Source organism: Pelmatolapia mariae, linkage group LG8 (genome assembly GCF_036321145.2).
Source record: "Pelmatolapia mariae isolate MD_Pm_ZW linkage group LG8, Pm_UMD_F_2, whole genome shotgun sequence".
Classification (NCBI taxonomy): Eukaryota; Metazoa; Chordata; class Actinopteri; order Cichliformes; family Cichlidae; genus Pelmatolapia; species Pelmatolapia mariae.
Genome location: NC_086234.1, coordinates 5967816 through 5988652, shown reverse-complemented (window position 1 = coordinate 5988652; position 20837 = coordinate 5967816). Strand labels below are relative to the sequence as shown.

The 20837-nt window shown below is 38.8% G+C and overlaps 1 protein-coding gene across 2 annotated transcripts in view; it reads right to left on the bottom strand.

Moving 5' to 3' along the window:
- The window catches only part of myo1d (myosin 1D), a 118995-nt gene that overhangs the window by 96083 nt on the left and 2075 nt on the right, over nucleotides 1-20837 (bottom strand). For both annotated transcript variants that reach the window (XM_063482599.1, XM_063482600.1), the window contains exons 2-5: nucleotides 4407-4615; nucleotides 3720-3813; nucleotides 874-1039; nucleotides 264-317 (exon numbers count right to left, since the gene is read on the bottom strand). In XM_063482599.1, coding sequence (XP_063338669.1) covers nucleotides 264-317; nucleotides 874-1039; nucleotides 3720-3813; nucleotides 4407-4615 — 523 coding nt within the window. The remainder of the gene's footprint in view (nucleotides 1-263; nucleotides 318-873; nucleotides 1040-3719; nucleotides 3814-4406; nucleotides 4616-20837) is intronic.

The window sequence follows — 20837 nt, the reverse complement described above, 5'->3', positions numbered from 1 at the left end:
TCATCCAGATTTCCCTGCCAAAATGTGTTGTCTGTCTTCAAGGTCCAACTAACCTGTTTACAGACTGTTTTCATCAGTGTTTACTAGGTTGCAGTTTACTTTGATTGCACACAGTAGTGTTTATTGTTGCACTACTGCCCACTGGATTAATGAGACACCACTGCATTTGCATTCATGTGAATCCATATGTGCATGCACAGGGAACCTTTAACAAACAAACCTAATGATTACATGCAAATAAACACAGGTGCACACATATTTACCTGGTAGAACGAATGAAAGCTCCTCTCGCCTTCCTGCTGGAAAATTACCCTGGACTGTTTGGAAAATGAACAAAACGTGTGTCACATAATGCTCGAAGCCTTGTCAACCAAGAAAAAAAACAAAATCTGTAACTATCACTGCATGATTTTGCTTTATAAACATATAAAAATAATTTTAATTTTATTTTACATTATTGTCTATTAATTGTATTTATGATGTAATTTGGTTTTATGAAAATGTATGTTTTATTGTAATATGTATTTATTTAGATTGTAAGCCCAACAAGGGACAATTGTTGAAAATTAGCAGTAGCTATAAACCTATGTGCGGTACATCAGTCTCATGTCTTGCACCTGAACTATGTTAAACTGCACTGTCCCTTTTAAATAAATAAATTCAAATTCAAATTCATATGGTAGGGTTAGGATGTCAGGCAGTCACTGTGGAATTACACAAACAGAAAGAACAGACAGAGACCGCCCGGGGTAAGCTTGGAACAAACTCCAGGCACCTTCATTTTAATGCTGAAAACTTTTGCACATGTACTTAAAATATTTTAGGATCGTCATGCACTAATCAAACAAAGCCTTTACCAAATGCAATGCATACCTTCTCCAGCAGGTAGTTGTTAATATGGCCTCCGATGGGATCCCCCTTGAAGTCAAAATTAATGTCCATGTATTTGCCAAAGCGGCTGGAGTTGTCATTACGGTTGGTTTTGGCATTGCCGAAGGCCTCCAACACGCAGTTTGATTTCAGCAACATGTTCTTTACTCTGTGGGACGGCATCATGATATTAGAAGTTAAGTGGCTGATTATAGAGGACCTAGTATGTATATTAGTTACCATGGTTATCTAGCCATTATTTCAACAGCTGATGTTTGTGTGTATATGTCAGAGGTAATATAAGTACAGACATTCTTCACTTAAGCAGAAGCTCAGATAGTTGTGTCAAAAAACACTTTTTACTCAAACTAAAAGTGTAAAAGTACAGGCTCTGAAATGTACTCGAAATGTGCTCTTTGAGGGCATTTTCAAGCCATCTGAATCTCATGTTATACTAATATACTAATAAAATAATATTAATAGGAGAGAATACAAAGTTTATTTCAACCTAAATTCTCATTCTTATGAATCCACACAGCCTGAAGCTTGTGCAGGATACAAGCAGAGAAAAACAAAGGAAATATTTTTAAAGGCACCGGTCTGCATGATGGATAGGTGACTAAAGAGAAAAGTGAGGTTAAAGTGGGATTTGATAGGCAGGGGAATCCTAAGATCAGGAGTAGTGGTGCAGCATGGGGGGAAAGAATCCCTTAGACACTATAAAGCTGAAAATACAGACACAATTCTGTGAGCAACTCTAATCAGCATCATCATTTTAAATTCAAATTTATGTCTGCTACCCTTTATGTAATCTAACACTGACCATGAACATCACAGCCACTCTGCACCAGTGCAACATCATCCATTCACCACAGTAATGCAAATTAACCTGCTTAAACTTGCTTAACCTGGACTAACCTATATTAAACTGCTGAGTATTTTCATACAACCTTTAAATAAAAAATAAAGTTAGTATACTTTAATTTCATTTACAGGATGTTTCACAATATGAAAAACAAAACACATGACATCAAAAGCGTATCGTGCACAGATCCAATATTAACAAGCCCTAAAATAACTGAGGACATTACATATAGGCTTGAAATTTCCAGTTTATCAAATGTCACTGAGCAGTCTATACCTTTAAATATAACCTGCCGCCTTCTTCTCCTGACATGCACTTTACCATCTCTGAGTAAACATATCAATCAAAAATCCCACTCTGCATCGTTCAGGCCCACTGTAACCCCTGAGTACAGTTCTATAAATAATGCATAAATAAGGTTTTTTGTTGGTGTATCTTGTGATGGATACACCAACAGGATTGTTTTACGTTTTACTGTTGAAATATTAAGTGTTACACCTAAAGTAATTAGCCTGTTTTAAAAATGTAAAGAGTATTAAAAAAAGATACTTGTCTAAAATGTGGGGAGTAAAATTTAAATATTGTCGGGAAAAAAAACAACTTAAAATACCGTACCGAGTACTATAACAAAATATTTATACTTTCCAACTCTGGCCTACGCAAACCCGTGTGAGACAAAAGCTGCTAAAACAAAAAAACAAACTCTGTTTCAAACTGCCTTTTTTCTGTGCTTGAATCTGTATGACAGAAGTGAAAGCAGATATGACACATATGGTCATTTCAAGCTAAAAGCTTCAGCTGTGAGAAAAAAAAGTCCCCCCCACCTGCTGTCAAAGCACCTGTTTGAGAGGGATAGCCAGTTAGAAATAAGTCAACTTAAAAAGAGGACAAACAGCCACCAAGTTCAGCCAATTTAAAAACAGTGACTCATACGGTCTAGTATGTGGATCGAGAGATAAACAGGTAATTTATATGGTACATACATAAACACACCCAACAACTTTAAACACTGACTATGTGTACACAGTAACTTACTTTCGTGCCTTTTTGATAAAGACTGTATACATACGAAGCACATCCTGTCCACATACATTTCCTCTAGAATATCATTGGTATGTGAGTACGCAGTCAAACTCCTTTTACCCATCTACAATTTGTTATTTTCTAAATATCCTTTATATAATCAAATATTATACTCTTCTATACTTGAGGGTTTTAAAGCATTGGCTAATTATACCATCCTGCACTGAAATGTAATGTAGTAAATCACCAGCCGCTGTAACCTCAGCGATAAATAGAAATCACAATTCTAAACTTTCCTCTGTGAACAAAGAATTTTATGGATTTCAAAATGTTTATTCGTGCATAAAGTTTTAGTGTCTCCGCATTTGTCAGCACTTTGTATTCACCACCTAAATGGTTGACCTTTAGGGCTTTTCCAGCCTTTTCCCTTGACCTACATTTGGTGGACTTTGCATCAAAGCTGCTCTACTTTCTTATTATCTTGATGATTTTAAGAGACTGAAATAAAATCCCACTGTAATGTGATGCAACGACTTCTGTTTGCACAGTAACAGCTCACACCTATTCACTTATCAGTGGCTTTGACTAAGCTTAGCTGAGCTGTAACTATATCCCACTATGATCTAAAAGCCTCTGACCACTTGCTGATTCACTTCTAAAATTAAAGACTGACTTATTTTTAGCTACAAAACCTGTGATAAGACCTGCGAGTAGTCATCATTGCACTGGGACTGACACAACGAATGAAGAGTTAAATCCTGTTTACTCAGAAATGTGTTGTGACACCATTTACGCCTTCTATTAAAACATGGTTGTTTTTGTTCAATAATCATAACACTGATTATGTGATAAGCTTTCTGCCCACAGAAGTGGTGATGCATAACAACTGGAATTCACAAGAAAACAACTTCCTTTCTGGTAATGTGTTTATGTACTGACAGTGTCCATAAGAGCTGCTCACCTTTCAACTTCAGCCCTCTGATTAGGATTGGTAATAGCAGCAATGTATTGCATTATATACTTGCTGGCTTCTGTTTTTCCTGCTCCACTTTCCCCTGAAACAAAAAACAAAACAAAACAGTTTAATAGCTGTTTTTTTTTTTTAAATAACCATAAATCATGTTGGCATCTATAATTTTGTGGCGTGTTGCATGCTCTGCAAATTTAACCAACAGAATGCAAGTGGTTTAAAAAGTTTAAACAATATTTTAAACAGACACAAGTTGAAACTAGGACCCATAAACAAATCCCGAGCTGCATTTTTTGTTTTATATTCATCTTATGCATAAAACTATTTAATTCCACCATAATTATTTTTTTATTTTACAAATAATATTTGCCCGAACCACATGACAGAATGCACTCATGGCGTGATCTCAGGATCTGAGGGTCTCATTTCCCTCTCTGACCACTAAGTGGTGCTTCATCCTCTCTGCACTCACCCAGCTTGTTACCACATGAAACACTTGTTTTAGACAAAGTCACAGTGAAGTGCCTATCATCATTTTCAGCTGAATTGAGAAGACAAAACATCTGAGTCATCAGAAGACAATGTGTGAAGTCAACAGCACAAAAAGAGTTTCAACAAATGCTTTGTAGATGTAAAGGTGTCTTTTGTCTGGTCTGTGCAGGGGGCTTCTCGTGATACCTGAGATGACAATGCAAGTGTCTTTGTTCCTCCTCTTCATGGCTTTGTAAGCAGCATCAGCAATGGCAAACAGGTGTGGCGGCCTCTCGTAGAGCTCACGGCCCTTGTACTGTTCTATGACGTCCCGGCCGTATATGTTCATGGCACGGTAAGGGTTAACAGACACCACCACCTCGCCGATGTAGGTGTAGATCCTCCCCTTCTCAAACCTGAAGAATATAAAAAAATGATTTTTTTATTGATAATCACAACCAACAAGATTAGATTCATAGCCTGGCAATGATTTCAATGATTTTCATTGAAATAATAAAGATTAACAAAACTTTTTTTGGAAACATATGTTAAAAAAACAAAACAATGCAATGCCTTTACTATTCAAAATGCATAGTTTTCATGCATATAGAAGACAAGATATAATTCTTATTATATTTTTTTATACAGCTCATTTACTGTATTACTCTAGAGTTCTGTATAGTCTAATATCAGACACCAGAAACCACAAAAAACATAATTACAACACTGCAGAATCACAGTGCTGCCACAATTGCAACACTTGTCAACATCGCCCTTTTACAAATCAGTCACACCACAGATTACATCTTCACCAATTACAATAGCAGAAAGGCATTTAGTGTTTGAGATTTATTTATTCACGCAGCAAATTCAAAGGGGAACGTGAACAATTACCCTCAATAACTGGATAAAAAGTCTATTTATAATCTCATAAAAAAGTGGTTCAGTATCAAAGCACTTGTACTTTGCTTTATCACTCGTATATACCTGTACTTTATCTCTAGCTAAACATTAAAATAAAAAGTTTATATGATGCTGAAATATAAACAAGCTGTGACACCAGCTTAAGGTTTCCCATCTGCGCAATGCTTGCTTTATTTGCATGTTACAATATCATGCTGCAGATGTTATTAGCGTGCTCTGTGTTAGACGCTGTTTTGAATGTATCTGTTGTTATGGAGGTTAATATCAATAAGGAAGCTGTTTAAATAATAATTGATGACTTATGGAGAAGGGTTGGGTTAAATCAATGTGAACCAGCAAAGCACTATTAACAGATATTGTAGTGTATTTTGGGGGAGTCTTTGTATATAGTAAGTTTTTCTAAGTTTTCTAAAGAGACATTCCCAGATTTCTGTGGAAGCACCCAACAGGTCTGAGGTTTTCCCTCATCCACATCCCACACCTTTGGGATGAACCGCTGACCATATTCACTAATGGAATGGAGCATATCCAGCCACAGGAGTAAATTAGGTTTTTTCTTCTTCAGTTTTTTTTTTTTAAACTAGCTGCCAAACATATAATTAAAATTCATGTTAAAGTTGCTCTACCTCTGGCTACCTTTCCCGCGCTCTAAATTTCTGTGCCCTTTTCTTTCACCCACAAAATCTTTCTCTCCCTCTCCTGGCTTTTCCCTCTCCCTGAGGCCGCCTGCCTGACTTCCTTCCTCTCCAAAAGGGACTAGGATGCCAGTTTCTCTCCACAGAAGAATGGTCTCTTTCTCCACAGATGCCAAACCTCTGCTGCTGCATTCGCAAACAACCCTAAAAGCATATTATGACTGCTGAGTCAGACGATGAGAGAGGTTAAGTAGTCCTCAACACTTCGATATTGCTGCACATGAACACATTTGTCAATATAAAAGTCTTTGAGCCCCATCCCAAATTGCTGATGGGTGTCCAAGACTCTCATTTTGTTTATCAGCATATTTAAAAGGAGATAAGCCTTGGCCCTGTTAATCTATTTTATGCGCTCTAAAATGGCCTCTGTGTGACATTTGGATTCAAGATGATTGTAAACCAACCTTCCAGTGCAGGAAATTGGCTCTATTAAAAAAAAGGAAAAGTTTCCATCAGATTAGATTTATCTTTCATCAGTTGCAGTGTCCCATGGAAATAGAAACTAAATACTGGTTTATGGTCATATCTCTAGGCCCAAAGAAGCACAAGTACTAAGAAAACAGGAAACAAGAGAACAGAAAATTCTAAGAATGTAAAACAGCAAGGCACACACTCAGATTAGCTCATTCCTGTGTTTAGATTGACTGAGACAGTGTCATAGGTGGCAATGACATACAACACTCATGTGTCCTGAAAGAGGATCAACCAGAACAAGGTTAGACAAAAACAAAAACACAAAAAAACCCAGCAAACTGAAGGTATTCATGGGATTTTGTAGCTGCTTTGTCACTCTAATATATTCAAAACTCATTTTTGCTGTGCATGCATAATATAATGTGTTTATTCTCAGCCAACATGGCCCATCATCATGTTACTTTTCAGTTACACTAAATATATAAAAGAAATTCTGACATTTGAAGACCAGAGCAAATATTAAAACCACCAGTTAAACCTCCAAGCACATGGAGATTGAATGTTCAGGTTCACAACAATGTCTCTAAGCAGCTAAGCTAACATGCTAGCAACTCCTCCCCTGGTGCTACAGTAAAAGACCTATTGTGCCCTCCCTGCCCTCAGTCAGGAGGCTGCTGTGTGCCAGCACCATTGTTTAGACATCAATTGGAGGTCTTTGTCTGAGATGGGGCCTCCATCTCCTACCACATGGGTCGACACAGCAAGCTGCCCACTTAACTCACATGTGCAATAGTTTCTGGTGGACAATACTTTACGAGATGGGAGGGGTGTATCGGAAATCCCAGCCGGGTCCGCCCAGATGGGAGGTGACAGGGTTTACCACCATAATGACAAATGTGCAGGTATTTTTATAGTGTATTAGACATTATGCTGGTGAAGTGTCTGCTGGGGACTAATTGGGTGGAGAAAAACACAGCGTGTATGTGTGGAAAGAGTGAGATGGGAATATGGGAATATATCTACAGACAGACTGTGCTTGTTTTTTCCAAAACAGCCTGTATAAACAAAAGAAGAAGCCACAGTGACACCACCCATTGCTTTCTGATATCCTGTTTTGTTTGGAGCAAGAAGTGACCTCATTTGAACCAGAAGGTGGAGTGTTATCACCTTGGTTAGCAAGATATATTCACTGTATATGGGAGGGTGGTAGAAGGATTAGGTATCGAACCCAACCGTGGTTTTGTAGTAGGATATTAACATGTTTATTCCTTCTGTTAAATTGGGTACTATTGAGGTCTATGGTCACTCAGTCGCACTGAGTCTGTCCAACTACGCAACTGAAGTTTCTTGTTCTACGTTAAATTTAATTCTGGAGGACGCTGTTCATTTTTTATCTCATTGTCTAAAGTCCTCATTTAGAAATAAACTAATAAAATTACACAGTTTTGTGTATTTCATGTGCTTGTTTTTTCAAAAACTGACCTCAGTATTAAGTGTAGTATTAAGTGTACTTAATCTTAAATTACTATACTGATTATATTTCCAGGAAATGTGTTAATAAATGTTTTAATTCATGCAGACTTGGCATGAATTATGACCTTCACATAATCGATCCAGTCTAATACATATGGAAGATTTTACACAACCCTCTGCAGCGATACATGCAGGCAAAAGGATCAAAGATCAAACAAACATGAAGTTATTTATTTAAGCAGTGATTAACAATGTTTGATAAAACACAATGATAAAAAAGTTGCTAAACCCTCATGATAATTTTTTTTAAATATAGGATAAGAAGCTTTAAACGTTCTGTTAAATGAGTCCTAAGTCTGGCTGACACATGTCAACATATCATTGGTACAATAACATAGCAGCAATAAACCACATGAGATGACCTAATTACAAGCGAAGTAGCAGGTAAAGCTGGGTAACTAAAAATAGGTCAGTGTGTGCAGAATCATACATTATTTATATCAATATAATTTAATGTTGCAATACATCAAGTGTTTCTTCAGTAAATTGTTATTTTGTGCAGCTCGCCACTCATTTCACCATCAGTTACTGTGCAACAGCAAGGAGGGAGACACTGTGCAGTAATAACACATGTGAATGACTTAAAGCTTGAAGTTATATCTTGATGTTAAAACTGCATGACTGACAGCAGACAACAACGCTTATTAACTTTGAGAAAACAACAACGTGGGCCATAATGCTAATAAAGAAATCTTTTTTTAAAGCCACCAGACTCTGCTGGCAAAAACAGTGATTTTTAAGTTTACAGTTGGTTACCAACTGCTGCCTCAGTAAACAAAGGACTCCTGTGTTTTGTAAGGTAAAATTACTGTTAGTGAACTCTGGAGTGTAACCACTTTGCTTCCTAGTCAGAAAGAACAGGTAAAGTGGTGAAACCATAAATAAAGCATATACATATACACCAATATTAATGTCTTTCAGGTGGTTAAAATCTGTTCTGCTGGTAACTGTGTCCACATGGCTTTGGTTTCTTTCACCTGCTGCTGCTGTCTGCTTAGGGGCGTGGCCTACTGATATGCACACTTATTGTAGATCAGAACTGCATTAAAACTCCACTACAAAGAAACTGAACTATTCCTGAGTCAATGAAAGTTGATCTTTAGATTCACATTTATGAATGCTTATACCCTGGTCAGTGCCAGTAACATCACATTTTGCATTTTGTAGTAAATATCAATTTATGTCAAGATATTTTTGTCACTATTGCAAAGCAAAAGTGACAAATGGCCTCTTCACAAATGTGATTCAGACAGTGAATAGAGGCATAGGCAGAACCTTTCTTTGAGCAAACACCACAGGGAAACGCATATAAATATTATTACTGTGTCCACCACAATGCCAGTCCCAATGCCAGTGTCAGACTGGCATTGTGGGTTTCAATTTCCCTTCCAATAGTAAAACATTACACACTACACAAACAAAGAGTAATCTAATCATTCAACATGCTCATGATTCACTGTGAAGTTGTATAGTCAGGACTGACACAGAGGGCGAGTTTATTCAGCAAAAAGCCCAGAAGAGACCCATTTTCCCCACCTAGGTTTATAAATATCAGAAGAGGAGAGGAGAGGAGAGGAGAGGAGAGGAGAGGAGAGGAGAGGAGAGGAGAGGAGGAAAATCAATCAGTTGGAGCGTGTTAGCTGAGATAAAGGGCTGGCTGATCCATCTGTCCACTCTGATTTAGGAGGATTTAAATGACACACAGGACAGAGATTAGAGAACCTTATGGGCCATAATAGCCTCCCAGAAATGTTATTTATAGGAGGACTGAAGCTGAATCAGATTTCAGTTTGGTCAGGTTATCTGTCTGTTTTAAAAACAGATAAAAATTTAAATAAGGGATTAAAGTGAGACATTGGGCAGTACATAAATCTGCAGGTGTAATAATGCGACTCCCTTTACATCCTCTCTCACTTCCTCCCATCATCCATCTTTCTGTCTGCCCAGCTGTGAAAGGAAGTGTGGCTAAACTGGTCTGACCTGCAGTCGTGTGATCTCCTTCCAAAGGGGTCTCTCCTAAGGGCTGCCAGGAAATGGGAGAATCGGACAGGAAAAAAAGAGAAGGAGGAGATGGAGAAGAGCTGAAGAGAAAAAGGGAGTAGGAAGATGATCTTTGCTGATGACTACTCCATGGCCTGACTTTCAACTAAATTATTATTTAATGATTAATGTTGCTAAAATAATCATGGTGACATGTATTATTTCAATGTGATCATGTGATGATGTGATCACAAGCCACCAGCAATGCACACCCATCTGCAGACACGTCAACACCAGTCCTAACCAAAAACACAGACAGGGTTGAAGACTAACTCGAATGGAAGAATACGTTTAAAATTTCAATTTTGAGAAAAAGTATGATTTCACTCTATATACTGCTTCTTGATTTTATTTTTAACATAATATTGTTAATCAATTTTATACTGATGACCCCCCGATATATATCACACTGAAATTTAAACAATAATTCATCTGATCTTGGTTTTTAGAACCATTTTTCAGTCCCATATTTAAAGACAGAAGACAAAAAGTCCCTCATGCTTTTACTAGGTTCAGATTGGACAACTGCAATTATCATATAGGAGTGGGCAAGGATCTCATCGCAGTTTCTGCTGGCTGAAATGCTCCAGTTAGGCAGACTGGTAAGCATAAATATGAATTCATTTTAACTTCACAGGGTTTTTAAAAAAAACAAAAAAACAATGCACTGGTCACCTAAATTGACCATAGATGTGAATGTGAGTATGAATGGTTATCTGATGGTGTCTTCCCTGCGGGAGAGTAGAGACCAGTCTGGTAGGCTGTACCCTCCAGCTGGGACACACCCCAGCGACCCTGAACTGGAAAAACAAAAAGTGAAAATTGTTGGATGTGAGCTAGAGGAACAACAGCAGCATGAGCATGTTCAAGACTAGCCCACAGACTGCTTGTTTTTGATTCTCTCCCCCATGTAAATGATGGTCTGCAAATCTCTATATAGAACTAACAGAGCCATGCTGGTGCCTTTACTTTCCCCTAAATATTTGAATGAGCTGGTCCCAAGTTAGTGAACATGTCATGACCAAAAGCTGTTAGTCATGTGATCAAGACTGGGCTTTCTTATAATCCGCTCATAAACCTCGACTTGACGGTATCAGAGTGTAACCATCACAAGGTTTCACTACACGATGAGGTTGAATCTGCCTACAGGCACCCGTCTGCTTCTTCTAGATTCCACCTTGTCTCACTGACACATGAGCAAATCAGCACACATATTAAACAGACAGAGACCAATGTTTTTTCACTCTAACATGGTACTCTGTCGCCCCTCTAAATACCAGGACAAACTTTTGCCACACATATACACACAGGTCTACAACCCTACTGCACATATACACATATGACAAGTTTCCCTCAGATGTGAATTACAGAGCAAAGCTGAGCACAACCGCTGTCTCCAATCTTGTTTGGGTGGGTCTTTTTTATGGTTAACTTGGGGAGGAGTACAAGTAAATTATAACATTTTCTCACCAACAAGCACACCCCATCTTCCCAGAAAAGGAATAAACTCAGGAAAGAATTCGGAGGTAAATGTGACTCAAATAATGAGAGGAAAAAAGCCTTCTTCAACAAATCACCCTGAAGCAGTGATGCTATTATAAAATTTTATATGATTTTCTGTCTGTGCTTAGCACTCATACAGAGACTTGTTGCAGGATTACATTATGTTATGTTTCAAATAAGCTGTATCAGCATTTTAACTCCTAAAGTTCAAATAAAGCAGGCGAGGAATTCATGTTAAAAATGAGACTAGTGAGGCTTAAACACACTTGCAATGAAGAAGTGAGTGTCTGAACTGTGCCCTACATCTGATGGTGCAATCTGTGGCCCACATCAGGTTGAGCCAAGATACTCTGTGTTGTCATCATTGTGAGTGTGAACTTCAGGGTCACCGTAGGAATTATGAAGGGCAGGGAGATAATCTGTGTCTGTTCCACTTTTAAACTCAGTGTTCATTACCATCACTGCTCGTGTTTAGAGTCACAGCAGCCTGCTTTAATGCTGGGTAAGGGAAGACCTTATCTTCTCTTAAAAAGCCATAACAAAAACCATGCTGCTTATTTTAGCTTTTCTGCTTCTCCCCATAAGTGTAGGCCTGAAACAATTAGTATTCATTTTTGTACTAAACAACTGCATATCTTTTTCCAGCAAATATGCCGAATGGGCCAAACTTTTAATGGTTCCAGGTTTTCTTATTCTTAAACTTGTTTTAATAACATAAAATAGCACTGTACATCTATGTGTGGGTCACGGAATAAAAGTCTTCTGAAGATGTAAGATATGAGTCTCTTTTAGTAATGTCTTGATGCATGCTCAAATCAGCCCACAAAGTTGATTCTGTTCATCTGGACGTAGGTTTTCAGTGAAATGTTTCTTTCACTCACAACGCTATGTCCAGATGAACAGAATCAACTTTTTGGGACTCTTTTAGTAATGTTTCCTGAGCAATCCACCTATTCCTCCACTCCCTCTCGCTGGTCAAACACAGCAAATAAACTCTTTCTTTAAACAGCAACATCCTAAATTGATTTACTAATAGTAAATTTTCCTCATTCTTGTTTTGCAAGATCCATCACCACAAACAAGCTAAAATACCATTTGATATCATTCACAGAAGATCTTGATCAGTGGTCAATGTGTTAGACTGCAGCTGGTGATGGTATCTACTGCTCTGCTTTAGAGATCTTTTGCAAGCTTTAACATCATTTTAACCAGAACCTTGCAGCAGGTGGAGAGCTGGTCATGTGCTGTTATGAGGATGCAAAGCAAAATGAAGACTACTGCCAACATTTGTAGGATGCAGGAGTTCATCCGGAGGATGACAGACTTATTAGAGAGCAGCTGCTCAGTTATTTGTGTCAAAGTACTTGGGAAATGAAATATTTGCAGAAGACAAAATTATAAACAGAAGTATTTAATAATTCAATTAGAACCCCCCCTCCATCCATCCCACACAATAAGTAAAGTCTAAATCTGTTGAAACACTGAATGTGATCTCATGTATAACTGTCCAGCTCTCAAGGACAGCCATTGTTTCACAGTGCCCAATACAGACGAGCTATAATAATCTAAGTTTGTCTGGCAAATATCAGTGCCTTTTTTATTCTGCTACCCACCAGAAATGTGTTCAAAGTGCTGCTCTACTCCACTTTTCTCTCCTCTGCTCCATTCTTTTATGTACTGTACCACAGAAGTTTTCTTCACGGTCTGCAGCCATCAGACATCTGGGCTGTGCATTAGGGGATTTTCCGCTGCTTTGTAAAGCCTGCTTAGTCTGGGAGCTGCTGTTTAGCACTATCTTTAGGAGACACAGCCCATCAACACATAACCCATCCACCCTCCCACAGGCCCACATCAAATGGTTCCAAGCTACCGGCACAGTTTCCTCCAACAATAGGCTTTTATAAAGGACTTTTCACTTTCTTTATCCCCCGGGATCAAAACATCTGGAATTTTTCACTGTCTAAAATAAATACAAGAAACTAGGCAACATCTTTTAACAGTTACATCAGCAACGTAAACAAAAGACTGACTAAATCTTATGTCATCTTACAACGAATGGGTCTGGTATGAACACAGACACTGTCACGCTTTTTGTCCTCTAATGATGTCATGTCTATCTAAAAGTGAATGATTTAATGATAGCAAATTAGAATGAGACAGAGAAATGCAGACACCCCATCTGTCAAAATAATAACAAGCCAAAAAGTACAGTAATAAATCCACATAAGGATGATGGAACTGAATGCTGTGTATCACAGAGTGAGTGAGTCTATGGTTATCTCTAAATCAGTGGTGTCAAACATAAGGCCCAGGGGACAGAATCGGTTTGCCAGAGACTTCAATTTGGCCCAATGGAAGGAGTACCTAGATACTGGACTTTTAACTGTATTTTCAATGAGCTAGCAGAACTTTCTGTAATTTTACACATTTATCATGTAGAAAACAGATGTTGCTGAAATTGCACTTCTTTCTCTGATATTAAGACCTGTCGGGGATTAAATGCTTAATTAATTGTCTTTGCACTGTCAGAAAGAGGAGTTTTACTCATCTGGATCAAATTTGTGTTGTATGTGACCCACGCTCTAGAGGAATCACGGGGACACAAAATCCTATTGTTTCGCCAAATACCAATTTCCAAATTAATAATAAACTTGTAAGAAAGTTAAAAACTCTATATTAGATTTCAGTTCTGTTTGTATGTTGGACAGCTGGATAATTTGACTATGCCACTTTGGAAAAGCATGAGCACATGTTTGAAAACAGTGTTTGTTTGAAAACATTGTTTGCATAGACCTTTTTTATATAGCAGACTCTGGCACATAACAGGAAAAACACTGGTATAACTGATATGCTGACATCTGCTTTCATTTAAGTGACCCACTTCCAGGCTTCCTGAATTACGGATGCCGAGTAGCTAAGTGGGACCCCCGATGGACCTGAGCCAATGTTAATGGGATTTGTTTTACCTGTGCTTTACCTGACAAATCAGACAGTCTGACAAGTCACACTGAAAGAAGCGTAACTAAACAGCTGAAATAAAACTAAGGATAATACTACTGAAAAAATCTTACATTAATACAACAAGTGATACTGATTCTAGTTACTCTAAGTAATATAACTCACAATTTCTGTTGTTCACACTTCGCTATGTGCACTTTTCACATAGGTAAAAACGACATTTCCATATTTTCATTTGCATAAAGTATATAGGTATTATCCCTGTTTTGCTAGCTGTTTAGAGGAAATTATTAAAGCACAACTCATAAAACTGTCACACAAGAGGTACATGTCTTATAAAACAATCTTCTGTGAGGAGCTGCAACAGGCAGATTAACAGACAAACCCTTAAGGCCAAGCTACACAAAGTTCCCATGAGGGCGGCAGGCCTGGATACTTAGGGGAAATGGGAGCCATGTGTAAACAGCCTGGCTGGAGATCAGGTGGCCGACCCTCCTTTCTTTGTTGAATGTGATCGTAGCTATCTGCTCCGCCCCTTTACTCACACACAATATACCATACCAAAGTTAAGCTGCCACTGCAGCATGTACAGTATTTGAGTAGAGGACTTTGCCCCGATTAAATATTAAAAATTCAATGAAGGCCTTGAGGGCCTGTTAATATAGAAGAAATGAAGGGAGTGGTGGTGGTAGTGGTTGAGTTTTTGAGTCTGGCTGCTTGCCTGACACAGAACCCGTTTACGCTTTAACACACTGGCCAGCAGTGGCTGATGTAAAAATCACAGTGGGCTTTGGCTATGAAAATGGTTGACTGGGTGGATTTTTGAAGAAACAGAGCGAGAAGAAAAAAACTGAGAAATGATCCAACCCAAAAGAACCAGACATTACTCAACACTCTATTTCAGGAAAGTACTATGATTTCTATCAGGGCTAAAAGGGCAGCATGGAAGAGCACAAAAACAGACAGATGGACAAAAAAATAACAGCAGGAGTAGACAGAGGAGGCAAGAAAAGGACAGAAATAGATGAAACGGGATTAGTTATTATGCCAGAGCTGAAATAATTAACTAAATAACAGAAATTCTAGCTTTTTTTTTTCTTACATTATTCTGGGAACTTTTCATGTGTAAAAATAAAGACAGACCATCTATGCAGAGACTTCAATCGGGTGAGTTCAGATATACTAATGTAAAAGCCGTTTTAATTTGCTTTATCAAACCCCTTTAATGTGAATTTTCAGTTTTATGGCACATCTTTGACAACTGATTACCAATTGGGAGAAATAAGAACACAAAGTTTCAAACTGTACAGTCTGAAAAATGGTTCCTATGAAGCTTTTGAAAGAGAAAAATGGTCACTGAATGCTGACAGTAAATAATCCGCCTACATGTACTCCTTCACTTAGGAGCTGCAAAGTGATGTGAGGTGCTGGCTGTGAAAGTGAGTAAGCTGTTCCACCCCCACTGTGGCTCAAAGCACAGCTCCAACAGGTGGACAAGAGAACAATACAACAAAGGAGGAGGCAGGGGACGACATCATCGCTACCTTGGACACACAATGTGCACAAAAGACAACGCGTACATACCCAAAACCACAAACGCACATAAATAACCAAAAGACTAACACTCCTTATCTGGGATTGCTAAGCTCTACGTCATGTTAGCGGCTTGAAGTGAATGAGATTCAGACAGGAGATAAGAGTCCTGTGTGTAGACTGGAGAATAAGGGTACTGGGAATTTTGTCAGGGCATTATGTTGCACAGACAGGTTGCGGTTGCTTGTTGCATCATCAGCCAGACAGTTTACATGTGACGCCTGACAAATTTAAACCCTAAAAGGCAAGTCAAATTTCAATTATTTTATTCATAGGTGAATTGATAATGGATATGTTAGTGTTTAAAGCTTATTTGTGTATAGGTGTGCATTAAGATGTTTTTGCTAGCTGTTATTATTCCCTCTATAGATATTGGCCATAAAATCCCAAATGAATCCTTTTGCATCTTAAATGTGCTGAAGAAAATGTGTCAGCTAATCATCTGGAACCTCGTGGCTCCAGAGGAAAAAAAACATCTTATAGTAACCAATACTTTTTAAGCCATCTAATGATTTTTTTAACTCTGAAATCTAAAGTGTCAAATTACATGAACTGAGTTGAATTGTGCAAGTTATTCTACACACACAGGGAGGACTTTGTCATGCATTTCCTCACTTCAGGAAGAAGCTGCTTTATAGTCGGTATGAAGAGAGGGAACAGTCTGTAGATTCCTTGCATAACATTCAGAAAACCATTGTTAATAATGACACCCATTAAAGACACTGTATACCTGAGTAGAAGGTCCAATGAAACCAAAGTTAATTTGGATCTAATGAAGCCACCAACAGCAGATACACAGAATAATGGAAAAGATGCAGCAAGAAAAATGGAAACTGTGACACAACAGCACTAAAATAAAGACCAAAACCTGGTCCTGGAAACACTATACTTGGGCAAGCGTCCTGCTGCTGACCCCGCCTGCCATCTCAAGAGTCCACAAATGAGACGTCTCTGAGAGTCGCTGAACCTATTTTGGAGGGAAATAAAGCTACACAAGCACAGCCCCTGTTTATGTAAGGATGGTAATGTGTTTCAGATTATAGGCGGTTGTATGGAAATTCTTGTGGTGAGACTGGACTTTTCACTGCTGGATTGCAGGGGAGCAGGCCGATGAGGCATTTCTCAAACAGCCTTCTATGAATCTGTCAGCTCGGCGAAGGCTCGTTTTCTTAGTAAGAAATCTCGCAGGAAGATAGGCAGTGTGAGGGACTGAAGCAACTTTGGAGTTTGCAATAAAGAGCAAACAGTTTTCATTAATGTTTAGCTACTGCAACATAAAGGAAACAGATGTTAATCACACAACGAGCCTGTCGTCTCCCTCAGATCTTGTACCATTAACGCCAACGATTGTAACTGACGTCATACACATTTCTGTGCTTGCTCCTGCTGGCCCTCCATTTCCAAAAGCACACTATCTTAGCATTCATCTAAAGACATTTCTCTTCCATTGACTGAAAAACCACTGGGAGGAAAAAACTTTAATATGCGGGTTGGGATTAAATATTCTTACAGTCATCTGCTGCACACTATCACCGTTTTCATCTTTGCTGTGGGGCTAGAGAGCATGTCAGCCAGGACAGTGTTGTGCACATGGACTTTGGTTTTATTGCAGAGGAATGAACAAAGGCACAAAAGCAGCAAATAAAGAGGGATTTAGTTGAGGAAAGGCCTTAAGCTTAATATGTTCCAGATGCCAATGCATTTAAATTTAAAGAACGCCCCCCCCAAAAAACAAAAACTATAACATATAAACACGTAGTGTGTCTTTAGTGTCACCGGTCCTCTGAGACCATATCTTACAAGAGTGGGAAACACCAGGTTTCCTACACTAGGTTTGATCCCTTTTTTTTTTTTTTTTTTTTTATTGCAGCAAAAAACAGGGAAGGTTGTCTCATTTAACCTTACCCCTCTTTTAATGTACCTGCAGTTGGAGCAGTTAAAACAGGAGGAGCATTGTTCCTTTTACAGCAATTGAAAGTAATTTACCAAGCAATTCTTTGTTTAAATACAGGAAATGCCACAATGGAGTGACAACTGTAACCTAGCTATGCTACCTGAGAACAAAATTGAATCTCATATGTACAGTATATGCCCGTCTGCACACAAAATTCTTTACTGAGCTGGGAAGAGGGCTGCAGGAATCAATGAAATGTGAGGAGCAAAGGCAGGGGAAATGCCAGCTTTCCTGCTTTGCCGGCCTGCTCCACATTATTGTAGACTTCCCGCTCAAAGTCCTGTTTAACTCCGCATAGATAGGTTCAAGGGTCAAATCACTCAGAGCAGTCAAACAAACAGAAGCCTTCAGACATTCAGAACAATATTTTGCTTGTGTAGGAGTCCTGATAATATTATCATACTTAGCCCAGTAGAAAGAAAACCCACAAAGATGGTTAGGATTAAAGCAAACAGGCCATTTCCCGTCATGTTCCTCTCATCCAATTTTCATTCATCTGGACATTAATTAAAAACCTGCCCTCATCTGTTAGTGTGATGATCTGGAAGATCAGACACTTATTTATAAGACTGATGTACAATAAAAATACCCCCATATTTATTTGAGAAACACAGGGGTTCAGAGGATTTTTTTCCCTTGGAAAAGACAAGACAATGCTGCCTTATAAAGACATTTAGTGGCAGAAAAACTTGCCTGGTTGAAGGGATATACACAAGAGCTGTGAGTTCGCAGGATGTCAGATCTAAAGGACAAAGTGATCACTAAATACTGCTATAACTGTTTTGCCCATATTTTGCTTTATTTAGTCAATTTACGGTATAAAATCACATTTACTGTCATCAGTAAACATGAGTTTAAATTAGGAGAGATAACTCACAGTTATAAAAATAATCAGATATAGGCTCTGCTGAACAGTTTTGAGCACATCTGCTTAATGTCGATGTGCAAAGTTCTCAAGACCGTACAGCTATCTGGCATTATTCTCCTACCATCTCTACAAAAAGACTTTGGGCAACTGCTGGGCTCTATTTTGAGACTGGGAGGCTCTCTGGAACAGGCCACACAGTTCAACCTCAAGTCAAACAAAGTAAATGTCAACTTGAACAACCATTTCTGGCCACAGTGAGGGAACACAAGCAATCTTTTCCAAATCATGCCTTACATGCATGCAGCCACCAGGGAACTTGATTACCTTCCCAACATGGCAGGCATTTAACAACACTAGCAGAAATCCCATATAGAGCAGAGTAATTGAGTCGGTTAGTCAAACTTGGCCAACTGGGGAGTCACTAAATGAGGACTGGCTCCACACCAAAGCTTGGCTTTTGACCCACTTTAAATAAAAATATTTGGGGATTTTCACAACTTTTGGAAGAGTGAACAATGTGAGCTTCTCAGTAAGAGCGCCTGAGGAACCACCTGGAAAATGTTATGTTAGCTCTTCCAGCACCTGTAAATAACTTCAAATAAATGCATTCAGTTTAGTGGCTCTGAAGCTAAATTTCAGTGTGTTACACTATATTATGACGCTCAGCTCCCACACACGGTGTAAAACACACCCATGAGAGATGTGCAAAAGGGCTGCAGCACTGCTCACTTTGGATGAGAGAAGTGGAGACAGCCTAAACACACTCACACATGTGCCCATGAATGCATGCATGCACCCTCAGACCAGGGGAAAAGGAGCAAAAAGGAAGCACTCCTTGCTGGTCACACCCTCTACAAATAACAATCTGCACACGCCACCTCCGGACCAAGCTGTCTAGCTGGAGGGAAAACAAACAGACAGAAAATAGGACAAAGTCGGGAAAAAGAGGCCCAGTGCTGTCTGGATCCTTGCAGGTTTCTTGCCTGTCTGCCAAGGCTACTGTTCACACCACAGAAGCTGATCTAATTTTAAAAGTATGTTAGTAAAAGCTTTGTTAACGAGAACGGCAATGTCCTCTATAAACATGTACACTTGTACATCTGGCACTCTCTCCTCTCAGACATCTTTGATTTATCGTAAACAGCAAACTGTACACTAAAAAAAAGAGCAGTCCAAATGCATTTAACAACAAAAGCTCTGAAATATATTAATTAATGAAATTAATCACAAGTCTGATTCCTGATTGTAATATATTCCCTAAATATATTCCTTCTAATGATGGTGTTCAAGTAACTCTAAAAGCCCCAGTTTTCTGAGCATGGATTTAAGCTTGAATATTGGCACATTGTAACAAATGTTTATGCGGAGTAAAACATGAGGAAAAGCTGGCAGAAGGTACTGAGAGGGAGAAGAAAGACTTTAATGTACCACTAATACTTAGCACCAAGTGATTCTGGCTGCAATCCACTTCTTTTAAGCAGGTACATGCATCTAACAGTTCTTGTCATTATCACCAGCCCCACCCTCCACGGGCGGAAAAGGAATCACAAACATTTTGGTGTGGTCCACATTCCTGAATATCTTGCTCTGCTTGGTCATATAAGGAAAACCACACAGCCAACTGACTGCCAGTAGAAAAAGACCTTGGAAAGTGCAACCTTAAAGTCCTTCAAATATTTACTCTACAAGTCACTGCTGGCAGTATGTCTACTAATAACTGAACTTGTATGTTGTTTAATGAAGACCTTCACATTCACAGCAGCAAAACACTTTACGCTTTTGCAAAACTCACTACACTACAGATGACAGGTTAAACAATGAGGGATACAGTGCCTCTGTTATACGTTCCCTAAGAAGGAAGGAAGGACGCTGTAAGTCAAAACAAAGCTGCTCTAAGTGATCACTTTAATTCTTGATGAAACAGTTTACCCCTAGTGTAAGCGGTCTCTTCAAGATGACAAAGGCAACGTCAAGAATCAGGGGCTCACTAAATAGTTTGATGTCAAACATAGTCTATGGCCTTCATTGTCACCAGGTTACAAACCCACAAACCTACTTTGGATATTTTAGGCTTAAATGATAGTCGCCGGTCTCATTATCATCATCAAATAAGGAATACCTTTTGGATTGTGATTCATGCTGCACTTGGAGAATCA